Source organism: Coregonus clupeaformis, chromosome 17, assembly GCF_020615455.1.
Source record: "Coregonus clupeaformis isolate EN_2021a chromosome 17, ASM2061545v1, whole genome shotgun sequence".
Classification (NCBI taxonomy): domain Eukaryota; kingdom Metazoa; phylum Chordata; class Actinopteri; order Salmoniformes; family Salmonidae; genus Coregonus; species Coregonus clupeaformis.
Window position 1 is genome coordinate 5962735 of NC_059208.1, and position 23051 is coordinate 5985785.

Sequence of the window (23051 nt, forward strand, 5' to 3'; positions counted from 1 at the left end):
CCATGACCAGCTCGGAAAACCAGATTGCACAGCGGAGAAGGAACAGTGGGCAAGTTGCAGCGGAGGTTGCAGAGCTGGTGGCCGGGGTAGGGGTAGCCAGGTGGAAAGCATGGCCAGCCGTAGCAAAATGCGTGTTAAAATTTTCGATTATCGTAGATTTATCGGTAGTGACAGTGTTTTTTAGCCTCAGTGCAGTGGGCAGCTGGGAGGAGGTGCTCTTATTCTCCATAGACTTTACAGTGTCCCAAAACGTTTTGGAGTTAGTGCTACAGGATGCAAATTTCTGTTTGAAAAAGTTAGCCTTTGCTTTCCTAACCGATTGTGTATATGGGTTCCTGACTTCCCTGAAAAGTTGCATATCGCTGGGGCTGTTCGATGCTAATGCCATACGCCACAGGATGTTTTTGTGCTGGTCAAGGGCAGTCAAGTCTGGGGTGAAACAGGGGCTATATCTGTTCTTAGTTCTGCATTTTTTGAATGGAGCATGCTTATTTAAGATGGAGAGGAAAGCACTTTTAAAGAACAACCCGGCATCCTCTACTGACGGAATGAGGTCAATATCCATCCAGGATACCCGGGCCAGGTCAATTAGAAAGGCCTGCTCGCTGAAGTGTTTTAGGGAGCGTTTGACGGTGATGAGGGGTGGTCGTTTGACCGCGGACCCATTACGGACGCATGCAATGAGGCAGTGATCACTGAGATCCTGGTTGAAGACAGCGGAGGTGTATTTAGAGGGTAAATTAATCAGGATGATATCTATGAGGGTGCCCATGTTTACAGATTTAGGGTTGTATCTGTTAGTGTCCCTGATAATTTGTGTGAGATTGAGGGCATCTAGTTTAGATTGTAGGACGACCGGGGTGTTAAGCATATCCCAGTTTAGGTCACCAAGCAATACGAACTCTGAGGATAGATGGGGGGCAATCAATTCACATATGGTGTTCAGGGCACAGCAGGGGGCTGAGGGGGGGCTGTAGCAAGCAGCAACAGTGAGAGACTTATTTCTGGAAAGGTGGATTTTTAGAAGTAGAAGCTCAAACTGTTTGGGCACAGACCTGGATAGTATGATAGAGCTCTGCAGGCTATCTCTACAGTAGATTGCAACTCCGCCCCCTTTGGCAGTTCTATCTAGACAAAAAATGTTGTAGTTGGGAATGGACGGAAATTTCAGAATCTTTGGTGGCCTTCCTAAACCAGGATTCAGACACTGCTAGAACATCAGGGTTGGCGGAGTGTGCTAACGCAGTGAATAACTCTAACTTAGGGAGGAGGCTTCTGATGTTAACATGCAAGAAACCAAGGCTTTTCAAATCAAATCAAATCAAATCAAATCAAATTTTATTGGTCACATGCGCCGAATACAACAGGTGCAGACATTGCAGTGAAATGCTTACTTACAGCCCTTAACCAACAGTGCATTTATTTTAAACAAAAAAAAGTAAGAATAAAACAACAACAAAAAAGTGTTGAGAAAAAAAGAGCAGAAGTAAAATAAAGTGACAGTAGGGAGGCTATATATACAGTAAAATAAAGTGACAGTAGGGAGGCTATATATACAGGGGGGTACCGTTGCAGAGTCAATGTGCGGGGGCACCGGCTAGTTGAGGTAGTTGAGGTAATATGTACATGTGGGTAGAGTTAAAGTGACTATGCATAAATACTTAACAGAGTAGCAGCAGCGTAAAAAGGATGGGGTGGGGGGGCAGTGCAAATAGTCCGGGTAGCCATGATTAGCTGTTCAGGAGTCTTATGGCTTGGGGGTAGAAGCTGTTGAGAAGTCTTTTGGACCTAGACTTGGCACTCCGGTACGCTTGCCGTGCGGTAGCAGAGAGAACAGTCTATGACTAGGGTGGCTGGAGTCGTTGACAATTTTGAGGGCCTTCCTCTGACACCGCCTGGTATAGAGGTCCTGGATGGCAGGGAGCTTTGCCCCAGTGATGTACTGGGCCGTACGCACTACCCTCTGTAGTGCCTTGCGGTCAGAGGCCAAGCAGTTGCCATACCAGGCGGTGATGCAACCAGTCAGGATGCTCTCGATGGTGCAGCTGTAGAATTTTTTGAGGATCTGAGGACCCATGCCAAATCTTTTTAGTCTCCTGAGGGGGAATAGGCTTTGTCGTGCCCTCTTCATGACTGTCTTGGTGTGTTTGGACCATGATAGTTCGTTGGTGATGTGGACACCAAGGAACTTGAAGCTCTCAACCTGTTCCACTACAGCCCCGTCGATGAGAATGGGGGGCGTGCTCAGTCCTCTTTTTTTTCCTGTAGTCCACAATCATCTCCTTTGTCTTGGTCACGTTGAGGGAGAGGTTGTTGTCCTGGCACCACACGGCCAGATCTCTGACCTCCTCCCTATAGGCTGTCTCATCGTTGTCGGTGATCAGGCCTACCACTGTTGTGTCGTCGGCAAACTTAATGATGGTGTTGGAGTCGTGCCTGGCCATGCAGTCATGGGTGAACAGAGAGTACAGGAGGGGGACTGAGCACGCACCCCTGAGGGGCCCCCGTGTTGAGGATCAGTGTGGCAGATGTGTTGTTACCTACCCTTACCACCTGGGGGCGGCCCGTCAGGAAGTCCAGGATCCAGTTGCAGAGGGAGGTGTTTAGTCCCAGGATCCTTAGCTTAGTGATGAGCTTAGAGGGCACTATGGTGTTGAATGCTGAGCTGTAGTCAATGAATAGCATTCTCACGTAGGTGTTCCTCTTGTCCAGGTGGGAAAGGGCAGTGTGGAGTGCGATAGAGATTGCATCATCTGTGGATCTGTTGGGGCGGTATGCAAATTGGAGTGGGTCTAGGGTTTCTGGTATTATGCTGTTGATGTGAGCCATGACCAGTCTTTCAAAGCACTTCATGGCTACAGACGTCAGTGCTACAGGTCGGTAGTCATTTAGGCAGGTTATCTTAGAGTTCTTGGGCACGGGGACTATGGTGGTCTGCTTGAAACATGTTGGTATTACAGACTCAGTCAGGGACATGTTGAAAATGTCAGTGAAGACACTTGCCAGTTGGTCAGCACATGCTCGGAGTACACGTCCTGGTAATCCGTCTGGCCCTGCGGCCTTGTGAATGTTGACCTGCTTAAAAGTCTTACTCACATCGGCTACGGAGAGCGTGATCACATAGTCGTCCGGAACAGCTGGTGCTCTCATGCATGCTTCAGTGTTGCTTGCCTCGAAGCGAGCATAGAAGTGGTTTAGCTTCGTCTGGTAGGCTTGTGTCACTGGGCAGCTCGCGGCTGTGCTTCCCTTTGTAGTCTGTAATAGTTTTCAAGCCCTGCCACATCCGACGAGCGTCAGAGCCAGTGTAGTATGATTCAATCTTAGACCTGTATTGACTCTTTGCCTGTTTGATGGTTCGTCTGAGGTCATAGCGGGATTTCTTATAAGCGTCCGGGTTAGAGTCCCGTTCCTTGAAAGCGGCAGCTCTACCCTTTAGCTCAGTGCGGATGTTTCCTGTAATCCATGGCTTCTGGTTGGGGTATGTACGTACGGTCACTGTGGGGACGACATCATCGATGCACTTATTGATGAAGCCAGTGACTGATGTGGTGTACTCCTCAATGCTGTCTGAAGAATCCCGGAACATGTTCCAGTCTGTGCTAGCAAAACAGTCCTGTAGCTTAGCATCTGCGTCATCTGACCACTTTTTTATTAACCGAATCACTGGTGCTTCCTGCTTCAGTTTTTGCTTATAAGCAGGAATCAGGAGGATAGAGTTATGGTCAGATTTGCCAAATGGAGGGCGAGGGAGAGCTTTGTATGCGTCTCTGTGTGTGGAGTAAAGGTGGTCTAGAGTTTTTTTCCCTCTGGTTGCACATTTAACATGTTGGTAGAAATTAGGTAGAATGGATTTAAGTTTCCCTGCATTAAAGTCCCCGGCTACTAGGAGCGCTGCATCTGGATGAGCGTTTTCCTGTTGATTAATGGCCTTGTACAACTCATTCAGTGCAATCTTAATGCCAGCATTGGTTTGTGGTGGTAAATAGACAGCTATGAAAAATATAGATGAAAACTCTCTTGGTAAATAGCGTGGTCTACAGCTTATCATAAGATACTCTACTCTACCTTTTGCGGTTACAGATGTCAACAAATGATAGCGCCTGGGGATCAGGAGTGATACTGGGGGCTACAGGGCCTGGGTTAACCTCTACATCACCAGAGGAACAGAGGAGGAGTAGAATAAGGATACGGCTAAAGGCTTTAAGAACTGGTCTTCTAGTGAGTTGGGTACAGAGAAAAAAAGGGGCAGATTTCCGTGCATTGTAGAATAGATTCAGGGCATTATGTACAGACAAGGATATGGAAGGATATGAGTACATCGGAGGTAAACCTAAGCGTTAGGTAATGATGAAAGAGATAGCATCACTGGAGGCACCGATTGAGCCGGTCTCCGCATGTGTGGGGGGTGGGACAAATGAGCTATCTGAGAAAGGTTGAGCAGGACTGGGGGCTCTACATTGAAAAAGTACAGTTAAAACTAAACGAAACAGCAATAGGCAAGGCATATTGACATGGGAGAGAGGCATAAAGCAGTCACAGCTGCTATTCGAGAGAGCTAAGACAACAGCTGGTAATGGCGACGAAAGTTTGAGCTGAGGCTAAACAGGATGGGGTACCGTATAAAGGAACAGTCCAGCAGGCATCAGCTGTGTAGCTGAGTGATCATAAGGTCCAGTGAACAGCAATAAGTACGTCCGGGAGCAGTTCAGTGGCTGCTACGCTACAGGCGAGCTGGAGGCACGCTGTTGATTGCGTGTGCTAACGGGCCAGGGCTAGCAGATGGATCTTCATGGCCGTCGCAACGGGAAGCCTGTTGAAACCACATCAGACGATTATGTCGGCAGACCAGTCGTGATGGATCGGCGGGGCTCCGTTTCAACACCAGGAGGTCCCGTCCGGTTGACAGAGAGGTAGATAGCTGGGAGATGGGCCTGGCTCGTGGCTAGCTCGAGGCTAACTGGGGTTAGGTTCAGGACAGTGATGATTAGCCAACAACGACAACAGCCATTCGGTTGCAGCTAGCTTGATGCGATGATCCAGTGTTAAGGTCCAGTGATTCAGTGATTCCGGCAGAAAATCTGATATGTTCTGGCTCGATAGCGCGATGTGCAGACTGTGCAGACTGGCCGACAATTGTCCAGGCTAGAGCTGGCTGCTAGGTAGTGCAGGCCACGGCCACGGACAATGGTGAAGACCGCTAACGGTGGCTAATTGCAAGTAGCTAGTTAGCTGGCTAGCTGGCTAGTTTCAGCCAGAGGTTCTGGAATCCGTTCCACATTGGGTGAGGCGGGCTGCAGGAAAGTATATTTAGTTAAAAGATGGAAGGTGAGATTGAGAAATATATACGAAAAAGACACACACACACAAAAAAGGCTTTTTACATGAGGACACTACAGAAAACACGACCGCACTGCTATGCCATCTTGGAACATCAAAAATATAAGGTATTGGTATAAACAGTGCATTCGGAAAGTATTCAGACCCCTTGACTTTTTCCACATTTTGTTACGTTACAACCTTATTCTAAAATTGATTAAATTGTTGTTGTTTTTTGTGTCATCAATCTAAACACTATACCCCATAATGGCAAAAACAGGTTTGTAGAAATTTTTGCAAAAATAAAAAATTCAGAAATATCACATTTACATAAGTATTCATATTCTTTACTCTGTACTTTGTTGAAGCACCTTTGGCAGCGATTACAGCCTTGAGTCTTCTTGGGTATGACGCTACAAGCTTGGCACACCTGTATTTGGGGAGTTTCTCCCATTCTTCTCTGCAGAACCTCTCAAGCTCTGTCAGGTTGGATGGGGAGTGTCACTGCACAGCTATATTCAGATCTCTACAGAGATGTTCAAGTCCGGGCTCTGGCAGGGCCACTCAAGGATATTCAGAGACTTGTTCCAAAGCCACTCCGTTGTCTTGGCTATGTGCTTAGGGTCGTTGTCCTGTTGGAAGGTTAACCTACACCCCTGTCTGAGGTCCTGAGTGCTCTGGAGAAGGTTTTCATCAATGATCTCTCTGTACTTTGCTCCATTCATCTTTCCTGACTAGTCTGAAAAACATTCCCATAGCATGATGCTGCCACCATCATTCTTCACCATAGGGATGGTGCCAGGTTTCCTCCAGACATGACGCTTGGCATTCAGGCCAAAGAGTTCAATCTTGGTTTCATCAGACCAGAGAATCTTGTTTCTCATGGTCTGAGTCTTTTATGTGCATTTTGGCAAACTTCAAGCGGGCTGTTATGTGCCTTTTACTGAGCAGTGGCTTCGGTCTGGCCACTCTACCATAAAGGCCTGATGGATGGAGTGCTGCAGAGATGGTTGTCCTTCTGGAAGGTTCTCCCATCTCCACAGAGGAACTCTGGAGCTCTGTCAGAGTGACCATCGGGTTCTTGGTCACCTCCCTGACCAAGGCCCTTCTCCCCTGATTGCTCAGTTTGGCCGGGCGGCCAGCTCTAGGAAGAGATGGTACCCTTCCCCAGATCTGTGCCTTGACACAATCCTGTCTTGGAGCTCTATGGACAATTACTTCGAACACGTGGCTTGGTTTTCGCTCTGACATGCACTGTCAACTGTGGGACCTTATATAGACATGTGTGTGCCTTTCCAAATCGTGTCCAATCAATTTAATTCACCACAGGTGGACTCCAATCAAGTTGTAGAAACATCTCAAGGATGATCAATGGAAACAGAGTCTCATAGCAAAGGGTCTAAATACTGTAAATAAGGTATTTTTCTTTTTCTTTTTTGTATACATTTGCAAACATTTCTATAAACCTGTTTTCGCTTCGTCATTATGGGATATTGTGTGTAGATTGATGAGGATTTGTATTTATTTAATCCAGTTTAGAAAAAGGCTGTAAGGTAACAAAATGTGGAATAAGTCAAGGGGTCTGAATACTTTCCGAATGCACTGTATGTGCATATTGATTTGCTATTGGGTTTTGGCAAATTTTTATTGTACAATTTAACAATCTATTGAGAAGGACTGTTGTTAATGGTCATGTAATTCAGATTGTTGCTGTCTTGTGTCACACCCAAAAACCCATTGCCGTGCGCGGCGGAATCAGCACCATGGACAGTTCCAGCTGTACAGCTCGCTCTCGAGCGCCCGCCCCTTAACGACTACATTCCATTGGGTTGTACACTGATCTGCAACCAATAGTATAGGAGCTGGAATAAGCCCTCGTTGCTACTGCAGACGTTCCGTGGGAGCTTCAAATATATTTTTTACAGAACGGAGAGAGCCTCTAGTTTGGTGGTGTTGTATGCAAGGGGTCTGCACGGTGACGGGGAATATATATAGGCTACTACACCGATGGGATAACGGAATTCCAACCAGAGACACCCGTGCACAGACCGTTTTTGGTTGCTGTTACAGCTTAGAACTACTTATGTGATGTTGTTATAGTGGCTGCAAATGACATTGCCGCATAGCTTTTCTTTTTTAAAAGAATTTACTGCTGCTAGTTTCGGTGAGGGCAGGTGTTGGGAATAATTTGAATTTGAATTGTATCGCTGCTGAATCATTTTGTGGACGGCGTGGACCAAAGGCACGGGACGAGATGGATACCGAAAAGTACTTACCGGAGCTGATGGCAGAGAAGGACACACTGGACCCCACGTTTCATCACTCTCTACGACTACTAGATCAAGGTACGAACATAAAACATCCCAATTTATTATGGGATGTTTCTACGGTATAGATTAGAACACTAACCTATACGGTTTGAGTTATGTTGGTTCCTATGTTGGTTGGGTTATGTTGGTGCCACTTTGACATTCATTAGGCGCTGTCCCAACTGGACCATGATACAGACCAGCTCCACACACAGGCTATTTAATATATTCCAGAACCAGCATACTTGATTCGACTAAGGGCTTGTTGATTAGTTGAACATATGAGTAACTGTCTGGAATACATCAAATAAGTGGAACTATACAGACAGCGACTACGCTACAAAATGCTATGCCTTTCTGTTAGCCTATACATAAATAAACATTCAATTATAAGTGTAAAACACCACTCTTTTTATACAATGTAGGCCTACAGTGTTTGGTAACACCGCATGTCTCTATGTTTGCATACAACTACTATGATGAACTGATAACGATGTAGGAGCCTCTCCAAGTAGCTCGGTCATCCAGCCCTGAGACGTGTAAATTACAATGTTAACAGTGGAGTCAACACATTCTCATTATAAGTTGTATTTGTTTTTCCCTTTGAAGAACTTGACTTGATTCTAATGCAATTTGAGCTGATAGAAGCGCGTGTTCGACAGCGATTTTAATTGAAGACTGTTTAATTAATCCATTGCTGAGACGTCTGCGCCGAGCGTACAGTTTTCTTTGAAGCCGTAGGTATTTTGCAAATACTTCCATATGCACCCCCTTGGATCCACTCTGGTGGGAAGAGCACTGGAATAGCATCCAAATACATCCTTCAAATACCACTCGTAAATGAGCTTAGCCTCTAGTGCTGTCTGCCTGGATTTCAGGAAATAAAATCATATTTGCAAAATGGCTATACATCGCTAAGCTTTGAAAGCAAACGTATGATTTGTATACTAGGCTAATGGCCACCTAATTTTCATGACAGATATGACTTTATTACATGTATGGAGCTACTGATGTAAAATGTACATCCACAGTTGTTGAACTGTACCTGTACCTGACACATAAGAGAGAAATACATTGACTACTGGATATAATATTCCTATAGAGTAGTATTCAGCTGCATACCATGCTCCATGAAGAGTAACCGTGCCTGAGACCTAGTGACTTGCATTGACTCCCCGAGCTAATGACTAGGCTTTAGCTCAGTGGGCTAAAACAGCCATGTGGCATGCATGAGCCCACTCTGTACCCAGTCCCATTTTGTACCCGTTATGGATAGATTGTTCAGTTTTAAGAAAGTGAAATAGCCTATACCTAAATGTACTGAGTTGGGCAATACAGGAAAGAATAGCTGAAAGCATTGGGTTAGGTTAATACCGGGACAGAAGGGCCTTTATGAATGTGTTTCTGTCAGCTCGCTCACTTAGAGCTGAATCAGTGTAGTCTGACGGAGATAAAAGCGTATTTTACTCAGCATTTCTCCTTATCAGCTGGTTTCCGTCTGTAAAATTGGTTTGGCCTTTTTCTCCAGCACAGATTTCCTAGCTCGCCATGAGAGGTAAATGTGATTTGGTTTAACGTAGCGCCCGTTTCTTCGACAGAGTGTCGCTGAAGGTTCACATAAGGAGCCAATCCTTTCAATGGAGTTGGAGGAGTGTGATTCTGAATATTCCACAAGCATTTCCACTGTAATATCTTGGACCCTATCATTTTAACAGATTAATTTAAGATTTACTTAAACTTGTGGTGTTCTAGATGCCAGTCCCAAATGGCACCCTATCCCCTACAGTATATTTGTTTTGAACAGAGCCCTATTGTAGAGCACTATATAGGTCAAAAGTAGTGCACTATATAGGGAACCAAACAAGGCTCAGAGCTGCCGTGAGTCAGTAACTGTCCGTAACAGTCAGTAACAGTCAGTAACAGTTCGCCACGAACTCCGAAATGTAAATACTGTTATCTCCCTCTTATAAAACAGATGGCACATGATGCAATTGAACAGAGCGCTACTTTAAGCACTTCTTTAATATAACACTTCTTCTGGCATCTTCCCCACCAGCTCCCTACTTGATTATGCAATTGGCAGGGGACATGAGCAGAACTACCGAGAGTAAGCACACACAAAGACAGGCAGTGAGTGGCCACATACTAGATAACTCTATGTCTGGAGAGATACACATGCTGGGGAAGCTGGGGTGGGGACGGCTGTACTCGAAGGTATACTGTAGGGCGGCAAGCAGCATAGCGGTTAGAGCGTTGGGCCAGGTTAGAATACCCGAGCCGTCAAGGTGAAAAATCTGATGTGTCCTTGAGCAAGGCACTTAACCCTAATTTGCTGTAGGGGTGCCGTTCTACTATGGCTGACCCTGTAAAACAACACTTTTCACTGCACATATCCGGTGTATGTTACATAAAAAATAAAAATAAACCATTTGATCTAATAGATTAGCATCTCTGCTTGAAAACAATTCATACAGTTCTTATACAGCCACAGCTCCAGCTAGGCCTGTTTAGTAGTGACTTCACTGCTGACATAAATTGACATATACAGTTGAAGTCGGAAGTTTACATACACTTAGGTTGGAGTCATTAAAACTTGTTTTTCAACCACTCCACAAATTTCTTGTTAACAAACTATAGTTTTGGCATGTCGGTTAGGACATCTACTTTGTGCATGACACAAGTAATATTTCCAACAATTGTTTACAGACAGATTATTTCACTTATAATTCACTGTATCACAATTCCAGCGGGTCAGAAGTTTACATACACTAAGTTGACTGTGCCTTTAAACAGCTTGGAAAATTCCTGAAAATGATGTCATGGCTTTAGAAACTTCTGATAGGCAAATTGACATCATTTGAGTCAATTGGAGGTGTACCTGTGGATGTATTTCAAGGCCTATCTTCAAACATCATGGGAAAATCAAAAGCAATCAGCCAAGACCTCAGAAAAACAATTATAGACCTCCACAAGTGTGGTTCATCCTTGGGATCAATTTCCAAATGCCTGAAGGTACCACGTTCATATGTACAAACAATAGTAAGCAAGTATAAACACCATGGGACCACACAGCCGTCATACCGCTCAGGAAGGAGACACGTTCTGTCTCCTAGAGATGAATGTACTTTAGTGCGAAAAGAGCAAATCAATCCCAGAACAACAGCAAAGGACCTTGTGAAGATGCTGGAGGAAACAGGTACAAAAGTATCTATAGCCACAGTAAAACAAGTCCTATATTGACATAACCTGAAAGGCCGCTCAGCAAGGAAGAAGCCACTGCTCCAAAACCGCCATAAAAAAGCCAGACTACGGTTTGCAACTGCACATGGGGACACAGATCGTACTTTTTGGAGAAATGTCCTCTGGTCTGATGAAACAAAAATAGAACTGATTGGCCATAATGACCGTCGTTATGTTTGGAGGAAAAGGGGGGTGGCTTGCAAGCCGAAGAACACCATTCCAACCGTGAAGCACGGGGGTGGCAGCATCATGCTGTGGGGGTGTTTTGCTGCAGGAGGGACTGGTGCACTTCACAAAATAGATGGCATCATGAGGAAGGAAAATTATGTGGATATATTGAAGCAACATCTCAAGACATCAGTCAGGAAGTTAAAGCTTGGTCGCAAATGGTCTTCCAAATGGACAATGACCCCAAGCATACTTCCAAAGATGTGGCAAAATTGCTTAAGGACAACAAAGTCAAGGTATTGGAGTGGCCATCACAAAGCCCTGACCTCAATCCTATAGAACATTTGTGGGCAGAACTGAAAAAACGTGTGCGAGCAAGGAGGCCTATAAACCTGACTCAGTTACACCAGATCTGTCAGGAGGAATGGGCCAAAATTCACCCAACTTATTGTGGGAAGCTTGTGGAAGGCTACCTGAAACGTTTGACCCAAGTTAAACAATTTAAAGGCAATGCTACCAAATACTAATTGAGTGTATGTAAACTTCTGACCCACTGGGAATGTGATGACAGAAAAAAAGCTGAAATAAATCATTCTCTCTACTATTATTCTGCCATTTCACATTCTTAAAATAAAGTGGTGATCCTAACTGACCTAAGACAGGGAATTTTTACTAGGATTAAATGTCAGGAATTGTGAAAAACTGAGTTTAAATGTATTTGGCTAAGGTGTATGTAAACTTCCGACTTCAACTGTATATCTTATCATGCATCTAATTAGATTAGTAGAAGTGTTCATTTTCACTACAATAATAAAATAATTTGAAGGAATTGCTTTCGGCTGTGATAACCTCACATAGAATGCGACATTGTTGTAAAAGGTGTGTTTCGCTTAGAGGGCTTTCTTGTTTTAAACTGTAGAAACAGCATCTAATATTTCAAGGTTTAAAAAAATAATAAATACCCGCTATATCCACATGAACCCAGATACTGTATATAGGCCTACCCGCTATAACTTATTTTATCACTCCGAGCATTCCAGGACCTTCTGCCCATCTCTGTGGAGCCAACTCTGGTTCTGCACATGAGCAGTACAGCTATTCCACTAGTTCTATATGATACCCTCTTTTATAATTGGCTGTTCCGCTGTAGGAACCCAGCACAGTTTGTATTACATTAAAGAGCTCCACTTGGTAGACCAGGTAAGGCCACAATGGAAGGAACCCAGAGTAAAATGATCCTATCAGTTCTGAACAAATATATGAGCAGGTGTGTGGTGGAGTCCATTACAGAACTTATTTCAGAAGATCTCTTAGAGCAGTTGGTTCATACATACAGTATACACTCTTAGAAAAAAGGCCTCCAATAGGGTTTTACGGCTGTCTACATAGAGAAACCCTTTTTCTTTCCATGTAGAACCTTTTTTGGATCCAGGTAGAACTATTTTGTGGGTTCCATTTAGAACCCTTTGTGGAAAGGGTTCTACATGGAACCCTAAAGGGTTCTACCTAGAACAAAAGGGTTCTACCTGGAACCAAAAGGGGTTCTTCAAAGGGTTCTATATAGCACCTTTTTTTCTAAGAGTGTATCCATCTCCTCAACAGAAAGAGAAGCTATTCAGCGTAGCATTAGTTGGTCTTAGAATGTCCCCAAAATGTACGGTGTCTGTGTGCACTGCAGACTAGTGCTGCATCCGAAAAAGCACCCACCCTATTCCCTATATAGTGCACTGCTTTTGACCAATGGTGCTATTTTGGACGCATCCTATGAACGCACGCCCAGCAGTGAGCAGAAATAGGCCTTGGCAGAGCATCAAAGCCTGGGATACTGTTGTGTTGCTAGGAAAACAGTGGTTGATAGTGATAAACATCGGTGGCTGGCCAGCACGCTGAGCTAGTCGGCTACACAGGGAGACAGATATAGGACAGATGGGGTTCCACTTACTCTGGGATCTGACCTACAGATATACTGCTACGCTGTTGAACTCACGGGTGAAGTGACAGAGTAAGAAAGAGAGAGAGAGAGAGAGAGAAAGAGAGAGAGAGAGAGAGAGAGAGAGAGAGAGAGAGAGAGAGAGAGAGAGAGAGAGAGAGAGAGAGAGAGAGAGAGAGAGAGAGAAAGAGAGACCCAGCAACCGCTTTAAATTCAGACTAGTAGTGCAGGGTTGCAGTGTGTAAGGTGTTGAGTGGTGCTGCGTGTGTGTGCTGTGGCTCAGAGGTCTGAGGTGTTTGCTGAGTGGTGTGTCACTCCTCTAGCTAAGGCATCCCAGAAGACTCTACAGGGGGGGTGAGATGTAGGCCAGACCTAACACAGACTGAGGCAGCCACAGTTGGTGATAAAACCTAATGGCACGTCATTTATAGGACTGATTAGTTTACATGGCGGCATTGATCTCACAGTTAATGTGTGATTTCCGAGTGAACACCCATTATGTCACCGGTAATGAGGTTGTGATGCAGTAATTCAACAGTGCGTCCCTAATGGCACCTTATTCCCTACGTCCTGAATGGCATTGTATTCCCTACATAGTGCACTACTTTTGGCCAGAGTCTAGTAGAAAGTAGTGCACTGTATAGAGAATAGGGTGCCATTTAGGATGCGTTCTGACAAATCCAGGTTCACTAGTTTGTTGATAAAAATGCAGAAGCAAAGAATAATTGTCTGGATACCTATAAAAAAAAAAAAAGTTATATTCCATCCTAAGGATAAACAACACAGTTATCACTATAGAGGAATCAGTTATATCACTGCGGCGTGTTTTAAGATGAGATGAGAAGCAATTTAAAGCAATCTTCTGGCTCACTTGGTGGGGAACATGATTGCTGTAGTCAAAAGTTGTAGCCAGAAAAATACATATTTAGGAAATCAATTCTCTCTTTCTTCCTTTTTCTCCGTTCTATTCACATGTTTATGTGGGGTAAGTTGAGCTATTTTTTACATTCAGCATCACTCCGTAAAGGGAAATATTATATTATTTATATCAAAGATACAGTATGTACATATATTTCAGGATGTTGTGTATCCCTGGAAATAATCAGAATTCATGTAAACATGACAGTTTTGAAAACATAGCTTGTCCAACAAAAGGTGGTCTCTTGGCACAATTTACCAGGGTATGGGGTAAGTTGGGCCGCGGGACAGGGTAAGTTCAGCCGCCTACACATTTCTGTACTGAATGAAATATTACTACTACCTTTTTAAAACCATTTATATCTTTATTTCCCAAACACAATTCAACACAATCACAATTACTTTTAGTCTTTTAATCATTTTAAGCATCTTTTAACACAGGCTTAACACCTAACAAACACTTTGTACTTCTTAAAATACTTTTAACATAGGCCCTGTTGTTACCTCATATCCCAGTGATAATGCCTTGCATTATGCCTGGGAAGAATAAACGTCTATTTTCTCAGCATACCCCATGCCAAACATTTTGACTATATTAGCCCACACAGCTACAAGGATTCACTTTCATGCTAGGTTTAGGACCTCATGTTGAAGCTTATAGAAACCCCAACTGATGTATAGAACAATCTTAAAAAATATCTACTTTATTTAGATACAGTACAAGCATCATGAAACCTCTAACACAATAGATTAAATCTGTTTTTTGGACCTAACTTGCTTACCACTTTTTCCATGTGGTTTCTTACTTCACAGACTCCATGAAATGGCGACCTTCCTAAATATTTGGTCAAATGATTACTTTTGTGTATGGTTTCCTAGAAACAAGGGTGGCTCAACTTACTTATTTATTTCTCAACATCCACATCATCCGGCTTCTTTCCGTTATATGATGTGCAATTTCATTGCATACCTTTCATTAACACCCAGTGGCTTGGAAAAGGTGCTTTGCATTTCATTTTTAGCTAAAACGAGTAGGAAGTGTTTAAAGCTTTACGTTTTTCGTTGTCAGCAGCTGCTGATACTCCAGTTTGTCATGGTATAAGGTGGAGCAGGGATCAGAGCAGCAGTGACACAGCGGAAGCACCTCTCTGCATCTCATCACTGCTTTCAATGGAAGATGAACTTAAATTAATTAATTAGCTGCCATCAGAGTCAACATAAACAGTCACACAAACCTTCCTTATAGCAAATGAGACCCAGGCGTAGCACGCTGATATGATCATGATTGCCGGCCTACCAGGACACCCTTGGACAAAACCCCATGGACAATACAAAGCATGATAGTTTAAAATACCATAAATTGTGATAACATTTTACATTTGGTTTACTTTGCCATGTTCCTGGTTGGCCCCTTCCCCCTACCCAGCTGGTTAAGCCGCTATCCAACAGCTCTATAGCCTGTCATCGCTGTTTTGAATAATGCAACAGTGCTTGTTTAGAGAGGGCAGTAGTAGTCAGAGAACCCCAGATCTGTAATGAGATAATTTAACACTAGAACCACTTGGCCTTTCAGCCTATAAGTACCTGCTAGAGAACATTGCCGGGTGTCCCCTTCAGCATATGCATCAAATGCATATCAACCTGCAGCAAACATAAACACCATCAATTGATAAATAGTGCATAAACAATTCTAAAGGATTAATTGCATGAAGAAATATTCGTGAAATATATCAATAAATAAAAAATCACAAGAAAAATTGTTTAGATAGAGTAAAGGATATGCTTTGTATAATTCTACAAAGTCCTAGAAAAAATGTAGGCTTATAGCCTATTTTAGTTTCCCTTACAATAAAAACATTACAGTGTAATCAATTTGATCAACTTTATTTGTAGAATCGATTAGTAATAGAGTTATAGTAATTAATAAAGTCCAGTTACAGCTTCTTTTGACAAAGTAGAAATGAAAAAGATAATATAAAATTATTTGATTTATTCCTAAACAAAAGCACCAGTGCAGGAACAATTGTAAAGGATGAATTGCATAAATAAATAGCATATGTTACTAGTTTTTGCTTAGTAGCCAGAGCAATGCTGCTGCGGGAGTGGTCATGTGCTGAATGCATGGACAGCACGGATATTCTTGGAAAAAGTGACATTTGGAAATAGAGCTGCACCTCTTGAATTATGAGAGTTATTTGACAAAGGTAAGTATCATAGAAACTGCAGAATATACTCTTTCTGATACTATATAAAATCACAATGTTTTATCTGCATGTGACTCTGAAGATGATCCTTTCCCTGCATCTGTAAATTACAAGATGCACCCATCTCTTCATGTACAATTTGACAACTGATAGGTCTAATATTGTCAGTCATCAGATTATTTTCAATGTAATATTGTCTATAGGCTAATTATGTGTGAAATGAGTTTGGGTATAGTTTAGGTGTAGTTATGATGGGCTGGCTGTGCAGGCTGACTGGCATCATTTGTTTCCTGCTCATCAACTTGGATAGAGTCAAGGATATGTTTTGCATTATTCTAAAGGCCTACTTCAACATGTAGCATGTTTCCGTTCCCCTTACAATACATTTGATTAGTAATAGCGTTATAGTAAATACAATAGTCCCATAAAAGCTTATTTTTACAAAGTAAAAAGTAATTGAGAATGGTATCAACCCCCAAAAAGGCAAAATTAAATTATTTGCTGTTAATAAATAGGCATAACCCAAACTCATCATTACACTATTGACTTTCTAAATTAAATCAAGCTTTTCACCCTCCTTATCATTCAGTTAGGTCTAATTTAAATTCAATTGTGAAGTAAGGTGCACAATTATCGCCCATTCATCCATTTGTCATTCATTCAGTGAGGAGAGAGAGAGAGACACATTAGCGCCTGGCTGGATACCAACGTCCTACAGCACATTGTCTTGGCGGGTTAAGTTAGGAATAGGTGTGAAAAAAGCAGGTAAATAATAATAAATAAAAATATGCCATTTAGCAGATGCTTTTATCCAAAGCGACTTACAGTCATGCGTGCATACATTTTTGTGTATGGGTGGTCCCGGGGATCGAACCCACTACCTTGGCGTTACAAGCGCCGTGTTCTACCAGCTGAGCTACAGAGGACCACAAAAAAAAAAGACTCTAAATACTTTTCTGTTTGTGATTTTAAAATTCTGACAAATGAGCAGTGTAAAATACAAACATTTTGGAAGAGTCAGGGAAGGAGCAGGATGTAGCCTTTCTTTTGGCAGATTTTTATTTATTTACGGTTCTAGTGTTAAGCCCAGCATGCGATCAGAGAGTGGTGAGGTCTTCAACTCAACCAGCAGCACCAGCTACCAGCACAGACCTCCAACTGCAGGTCAGACTCAGAGCTGTACACGGCCCCCTGGCCCCAGGCCCTCTCCTTTCCTCTCCTCTCCCAAGCCTTTTGGCCCCAGATCGTAACACAGCCCCCCAGCTCTACTCTCCTCTACTCACCACCAGTACGTTACTTTAACTCTTATATTAATCCAGGGCAAACTGTGTTCTCCCCAAGGCTTGCCCGCCGCAATTATAAATCCATTAATCATATTCTTATTGGATGATAATGCACTGCTGTCTGCCCAAGACAGCACTGTGGGATTACACTGGATTAGACTGGGGGGGAGAGAGAGAGAGAGAGAGAGAGAGAGAGAGAGAGAGAGAGAGAGAGAGAGAGAGAGAGAGAGAGAGAGAGAGAGAGAGAGAGAGAGAGAGAGAGAGAGAGTGCTCTGGTATGTGGGCATGTGTTTACTGTAGCTAGGGGCAACTGAAAGATTTAAGGGTTCACATCCCCTGGGGGAATGTTCTTTGTGAAGGATTGGACCAAAACTGCATTAGGGAGGAGGAGGCAAGTGAGGAGTGGAATGAAATTGGAATTGAAGTAGAAAAAAGAAAAGGAAAAGTGGTAATGGAAAAATAGCTAGATGTGAAAGTGACAAATAATAATAAAAAAGCTATATGATAGAGAAAGACAGGTTAAGGTGTAGACCCCTGTTTTCATTCCATACCCTCTGCATCTCCTATAACCATTTTCTGTGTCTAAAACACCTTTCATGGAGAGGTTAGTTTATGTGTTTAGGTGAATAGCTGAATAGGCAGACACGTCTTGCGCATGCCGAGTCCCTCTGAGTGAAACGGTGTGGTTGTATAGTGGGGAGAATGACAAGTGTAAATTGTCCACTCGTTTAGAAGATGGGAATGGTGTAAATTCAATGCTTATTCATATTTGTCACCAGCATCACATATGAAATTCAGCTTTTTTATCACTCATGTAAAAAACAAAATGTCTTCACACATTGAACAGTGTTTCATTTGTCCCCAACCATGCTAGATTGACAGATTCAATAGATACCAGAATGAGAATGAGACCCAAAGAAAATGCTGTTGTATGTTTTTGCTCTCTGACTGACTGTGTAGCCCAGGAGTATCAAGTTGTCTAATAATAGTTCTGCACATCCAAACACCGTCACTCCTCTCTGTCTCTTCTCTGTACATCTACCTGCTTTCTAGCAGTGATTAGAATCCTGTCAGATTCAATGAACTGCCATTGATCTCACCCATAGTCTGCTTCACTGTGGAGTAGTTGTGGAGTAGTTGTGTCCTCGTTTTGAAAGGGGCCCTTTTCAGTGCCCTTACCTTGATCTCTCTCTTTCTCCGACAGCTTCCTTCTTCTCCCCTCCTTCCTTCTCATCTATTCCCCCACTCTTTATATGCAGTGCATTCGGAAAGTATTCAGACCCCTTGACGTTTTCCACATTTTGCTACTTTACAGCCTTATTCTAAAATTGATTCAATTGTTTTTTCCCCTCATCAATCTACACACAATACCCCATAATGACAAAGTGAAAACAGGTCTTTAGATATTTTTGCAAATGTTTTAAAAATAAAAGCTGAAATATAACATTTACATAAGTATTCAGACCCTTTACTCAGTACTTTGTTGAAGCACCTTTGGCAGCGATTACAGCCTCGAGTCTCATTCTTCTCTGCAGATCGCTGCACAGCTATTTTCAGGTCTCTCCAGAGATGTTTGATCGGGTTGAAGTCCGGGCACTGGCTGGGCCACTCAAGGACATTCAGAGACTTGTCCCAAAGCCACTCCTGCGTTGTCTTGGCTGTGTACTCATGGTCGTTGTCCTGCTGGAAGGTGAACCTTCACCCCAGTCTGAGGTCCTGAGCGCTCTGGAGCAGGTTTTCATCAAGGATCTATCTGTACTTTGCTTCGTTCATCTTTACCTTGATCCTGACTAGTCTCCCAGTCCCTGCTGCTGAAAATCATTCCCATAGCATAACGCTGCCACCACCATGCTTCACCGTAGGGATGGTGCCAGGTTTCCTCCAGACATGACGCTTGGCATTCAGGCCAAAGAGTTCAATTTTGGTTTCATCAGACCACAGAATCTTGTTTCTCATAGTCTGAGAGTCCTTTAGGTGCCTTTTGGCAAACTCCAAGCAGGCTGTCATGTGCCTTTTACTGAGGAGTGGCTTCCATCTGGCCACTCTACCATAAAGGCCTGATTTGTGGAGTGCTGCAGAGATGGTTGTCCTTCTGGTAGGTTCTCCCATCTCCACAGAGGAACTCTGGAGCTCTGTCAGAGTGACCATCAGGTTCTTGGTCACCTCCCTGACCAAGGCCCTTCTCCCCCGATTGCTCAGTTTGGCTGGGCGGCCAGCTCTAGGAACAGTCTTTGTGGTTCCAAACTTCTTCCATTTAAGAATGATGGAGGCCACTGTGTTCTTGGGGACCTTCAATGCTGCAGAAATGTTTTAGTACCCTTCCCCAGATCTGTGCTTCGACACAATCCTGTCTCGGAACTCTACGGACAATTCCTACGACCTCATGGCTTGGTTTTTGCTCTGACATGCACTGTCAACTGTGGGACCTTATATAAATGTTTGGGCATTTCCAAATCATGTCCAATCAATTGAATTTACCACATGTGGACTCCAATCAAGTTGTAGAAACATCTCAAGGATGATCAATGGAAACAGGATGCACCTTAGCTCAATTTCGAGCCTCATGGCAAAGGGTCTGAATACTGAATGTGAATAAGGTATTTCTGTTTTTTATTTTTAATAAATTAGCAAAAATGTTAACCGGTTTTTGCTTTGTCATTATGAGTATTGTGTGTAGACTGATGAGGATTTTTTATTTTGTAATCCATTTTAGAATAAGGCTGTAACGTAACAAAATGTGGTAAAAGGGAATACTTTCCAAAAGCACTGTATTCCCTCTCTCTTTATTTACACTGTGCTGTGTTAGTTGGCACCTTCTTTTGAGGGGATTGGTTCAGGGTTAGCCCCCCCGCCTCCCCAGCTGATCCCATCCATTTTGTTGTAATCCAACTCAATTTAATTATGTTTATCGTTCCACCTCGCTGGAGCCCTGGACCGGCAGGCAGGCAGCGCAGCTCCGCTTCAGTCAGATAAGGAGCACCTCGCCGTGCCTTGCTCGCTTCTTGTGCAGCTTGTGTTGCTGGCACTATGTCAGTACTGTGAGTGTTGCTCCATGACAGAAAGTGTCCCAATTGGCATCCTATTATAGTACAGTACTTTAGATGAGAGCCCTATGGGCCCTGGTCAAATGTAGTGCACTTCTTAGGGAATAGGGTGCCATTTGAGAAGCATCCTAAGCCACCTAGACTCTTAGTAAATAAATAAACACCTTCCAAAATAATCATCCTGCTTTCCTCTATGACGTGCCACTCAACATGTTTTTCCCTCTCAATATGTGTGGTATCAGTGTTATATCTAGCCTAGTTGTAAAAGAACGGACATCTGCACAGTTTCACATTGAACATCACTCTGTCGTTTAATGACATGTGCCACGCATTCTGACAACCCATTCATCCGTAACGCAGCACACTGTCGTAAACCATAACAACGTACAGTACGACGTACAGCACGTCGTACCATACATAACATTTCCCCCCCCTTTCCAAAACCAGGGACTGGTACCATATATAAAATGTCCATAGGGCAAGAACCTAGAGTGATACCTGTAAGAAATAAACATTAACCCTTAAACGGATGGACTCTCCAAACTAGCCAGTTCAGTCCATTAACCTGGAGGTTGACTAAGACACCTAACGGAGCCTAAGAATGAAAAGAGGTTAAGTAGTCCCCCAGATAAGCAGGGCGAGTTCGTGCCCGCATAGGCCTTTCTTCCACCGTCACTGCTTGTGGCTCTGGCCCTTGGGGAACCCACAGAGGCTGGGGCTCAGGTGGTAGTGGTGGAGGAGGTCCATCCGGTGGCGTCTCTGGCCTGCATGTCTGTTTTGTGTGCCTTCGTGTTCCTTGAGGGGCAGGGACTTTTCTGAGGCGGCTGGCGTGCCAGCGTGATCCATTGCTCATCATGAATGTGGCGGGCCCCAGTTGTCGACTGACCTGCAAGGGGTCCGACCAGAATGAGGCCATTTTGTTGCACCGCTGAGGCCGTCGGGCTCGGACCCAGTCTGACACTTGAATGATCGACTTCTTCACCCTGTGTGCCTTGTCAAAACGCTGTTTCATTGCTCTTTGGTGCCTGGTCACTGCCTGCTGTTCTTGGGTGCGCCTAGTCGCCGGTTCTGCTACTCTCTGTGTTCTGAGTCTGTCCAGTGGCAGTTCCATCTCACGACCTAGCATGAGGGATGCCGGGAGACCTGTGTTGTTGTGTGTTTGCTTGCTCTGTAGTGCATTAGCGTTTGATTCAAAGCAGTTTGGAACGTGCACCCCTGGACCAGGTGCGCTCTGATGCCGTTCTTCAGCGTTTGGTTGAAGCGTTCCACCCCTCCGTTAGCTTGTGGGTTGTAGTAGGCCGTGCGGATGTGTTTGATTCCCTTGTTGCTGAGATATGAGGAGAACTCGGCAGAGGTTAGCTGGGGCCCATTGTCCGTGGTAAGGGTGAGGGGTAGGCCCCACCTTGTGAACAGGCTGTCTAGGATGTCCACGATGGCCTGTGCTGTGACAGTTCCGACAGGAACCACTTCTGGCCACTTAGAGTGGAGGTCATACACCACCACCACCAGGAAGCGCTGATGGTGAGGGACTGCGTGACCATGGATCTCGCCACAGATGTCCAGTTGGATGTGCTCCCAGGGGTGGGACGGCCATGCGAGAGGCTGCAGGGGGGGTGGGGCGGACTGTCCTGTTTTCCCACTGAGGAGGCATGCAGCACAATCCCTGACCAGGGCTTCAATGTCGTGGTCGATGCCTGGCCACCACACAAGGTCTCGACATCGCTGTTTGACCTTGACTATGCCCAAGTGACCCTCGTGCGCCATGGATAGAACACGCGCACGCAGGCCACTCGGGACCACAGTGCAAAACCCTCGAGAGACACAGACTTCTTCCCAGCAAGAAAGTTCGGTGCTTCACTCTGGCGAAAGTCGCCAGCTCTTCCGGCACATGTGCTGGCCATCCAGTGCGTATGTAGGTGCGCAGGGTAGACAGTGTGGGATCCTGTTCCGATGCTTGCTTCAGCTCCTCCAGTGAGACGACTGACTGAAGAGGAGCGTAGAGCATTTGTACAAGCTCTGTTTCGTTGTCGTCTGGCAAGACGGTTGGAGTAGGAGCGTCAAAGGAGCGTGAGAGGAGGTCTGCCACCACGTTATCCCTCCCCGGAGTGAACTTCAGCTGATAGTCATACTGTCTGAGGCGGTCGGCCCATCTGTGCAGCCGAAGTGGCTTGTGGCCAGTTCCTGATGCTGACAGTAGCGTTGTGAGGGACTGGTGGTCGGTTCGGAGTGTGAACAGACGGCCATATAGGTAGAGGTGCCACCTTTCGCACGCCCAGACACAGGCCAGTGCTTCTCGTTCGCCCACAGAGTACCGTTGTTCTGTGGGGCTCAGGGCCCTTGAGGCGAAGGCGACGGGCCTCTCAATGCCATTCTGCAGCTGTGAGAGGACAGCTCCTAGTGCTCCAGCTGAGGCGTCACATGTGACAATGGTGTGGCAGACGGGGTCAAAGTGAGCCAAGACTGGGGCTGTGGTGAGCTGGCTCTTCAGTGAGCGGACCGCGTCTGAGCAGGCTGCCATCCAGGCCCATGGCTCATCCTTCTTGAGGAGCTGGCGAAGGGGCGCTGTGGTCTGAGAGTAGTGGGGCAGAAACCGGAGGTAGTAAGCTGTCATGCCCAAGAATGAGGCCACCTGAGAGGCT

The 23051-nt window shown here is 44.6% G+C and overlaps 1 protein-coding gene across 2 annotated transcripts in view; it reads left to right on the forward strand.

The window, feature by feature from the left end:
* The first annotated feature begins 7156 nt into the window (after nt 1–7156).
* Nucleotides 7157–23051, forward strand: part of LOC121586520 (KH domain-containing, RNA-binding, signal transduction-associated protein 3-like) — a 165999-nt gene continuing 150104 nt past the window's right edge. Inside the window, exon 1 of one of the 2 annotated variants that reach the window (XM_041903268.2) lies at nt 7157–7661. In XM_041903268.2, the coding sequence (XP_041759202.1) occupies nt 7571–7661 (91 nt within the window). In that variant the 5' untranslated portion in view covers nt 7157–7570. The remainder of the gene's footprint in view (nt 7662–23051) is intronic. The other variant, XM_041903267.2, reaches the window with a different exon arrangement.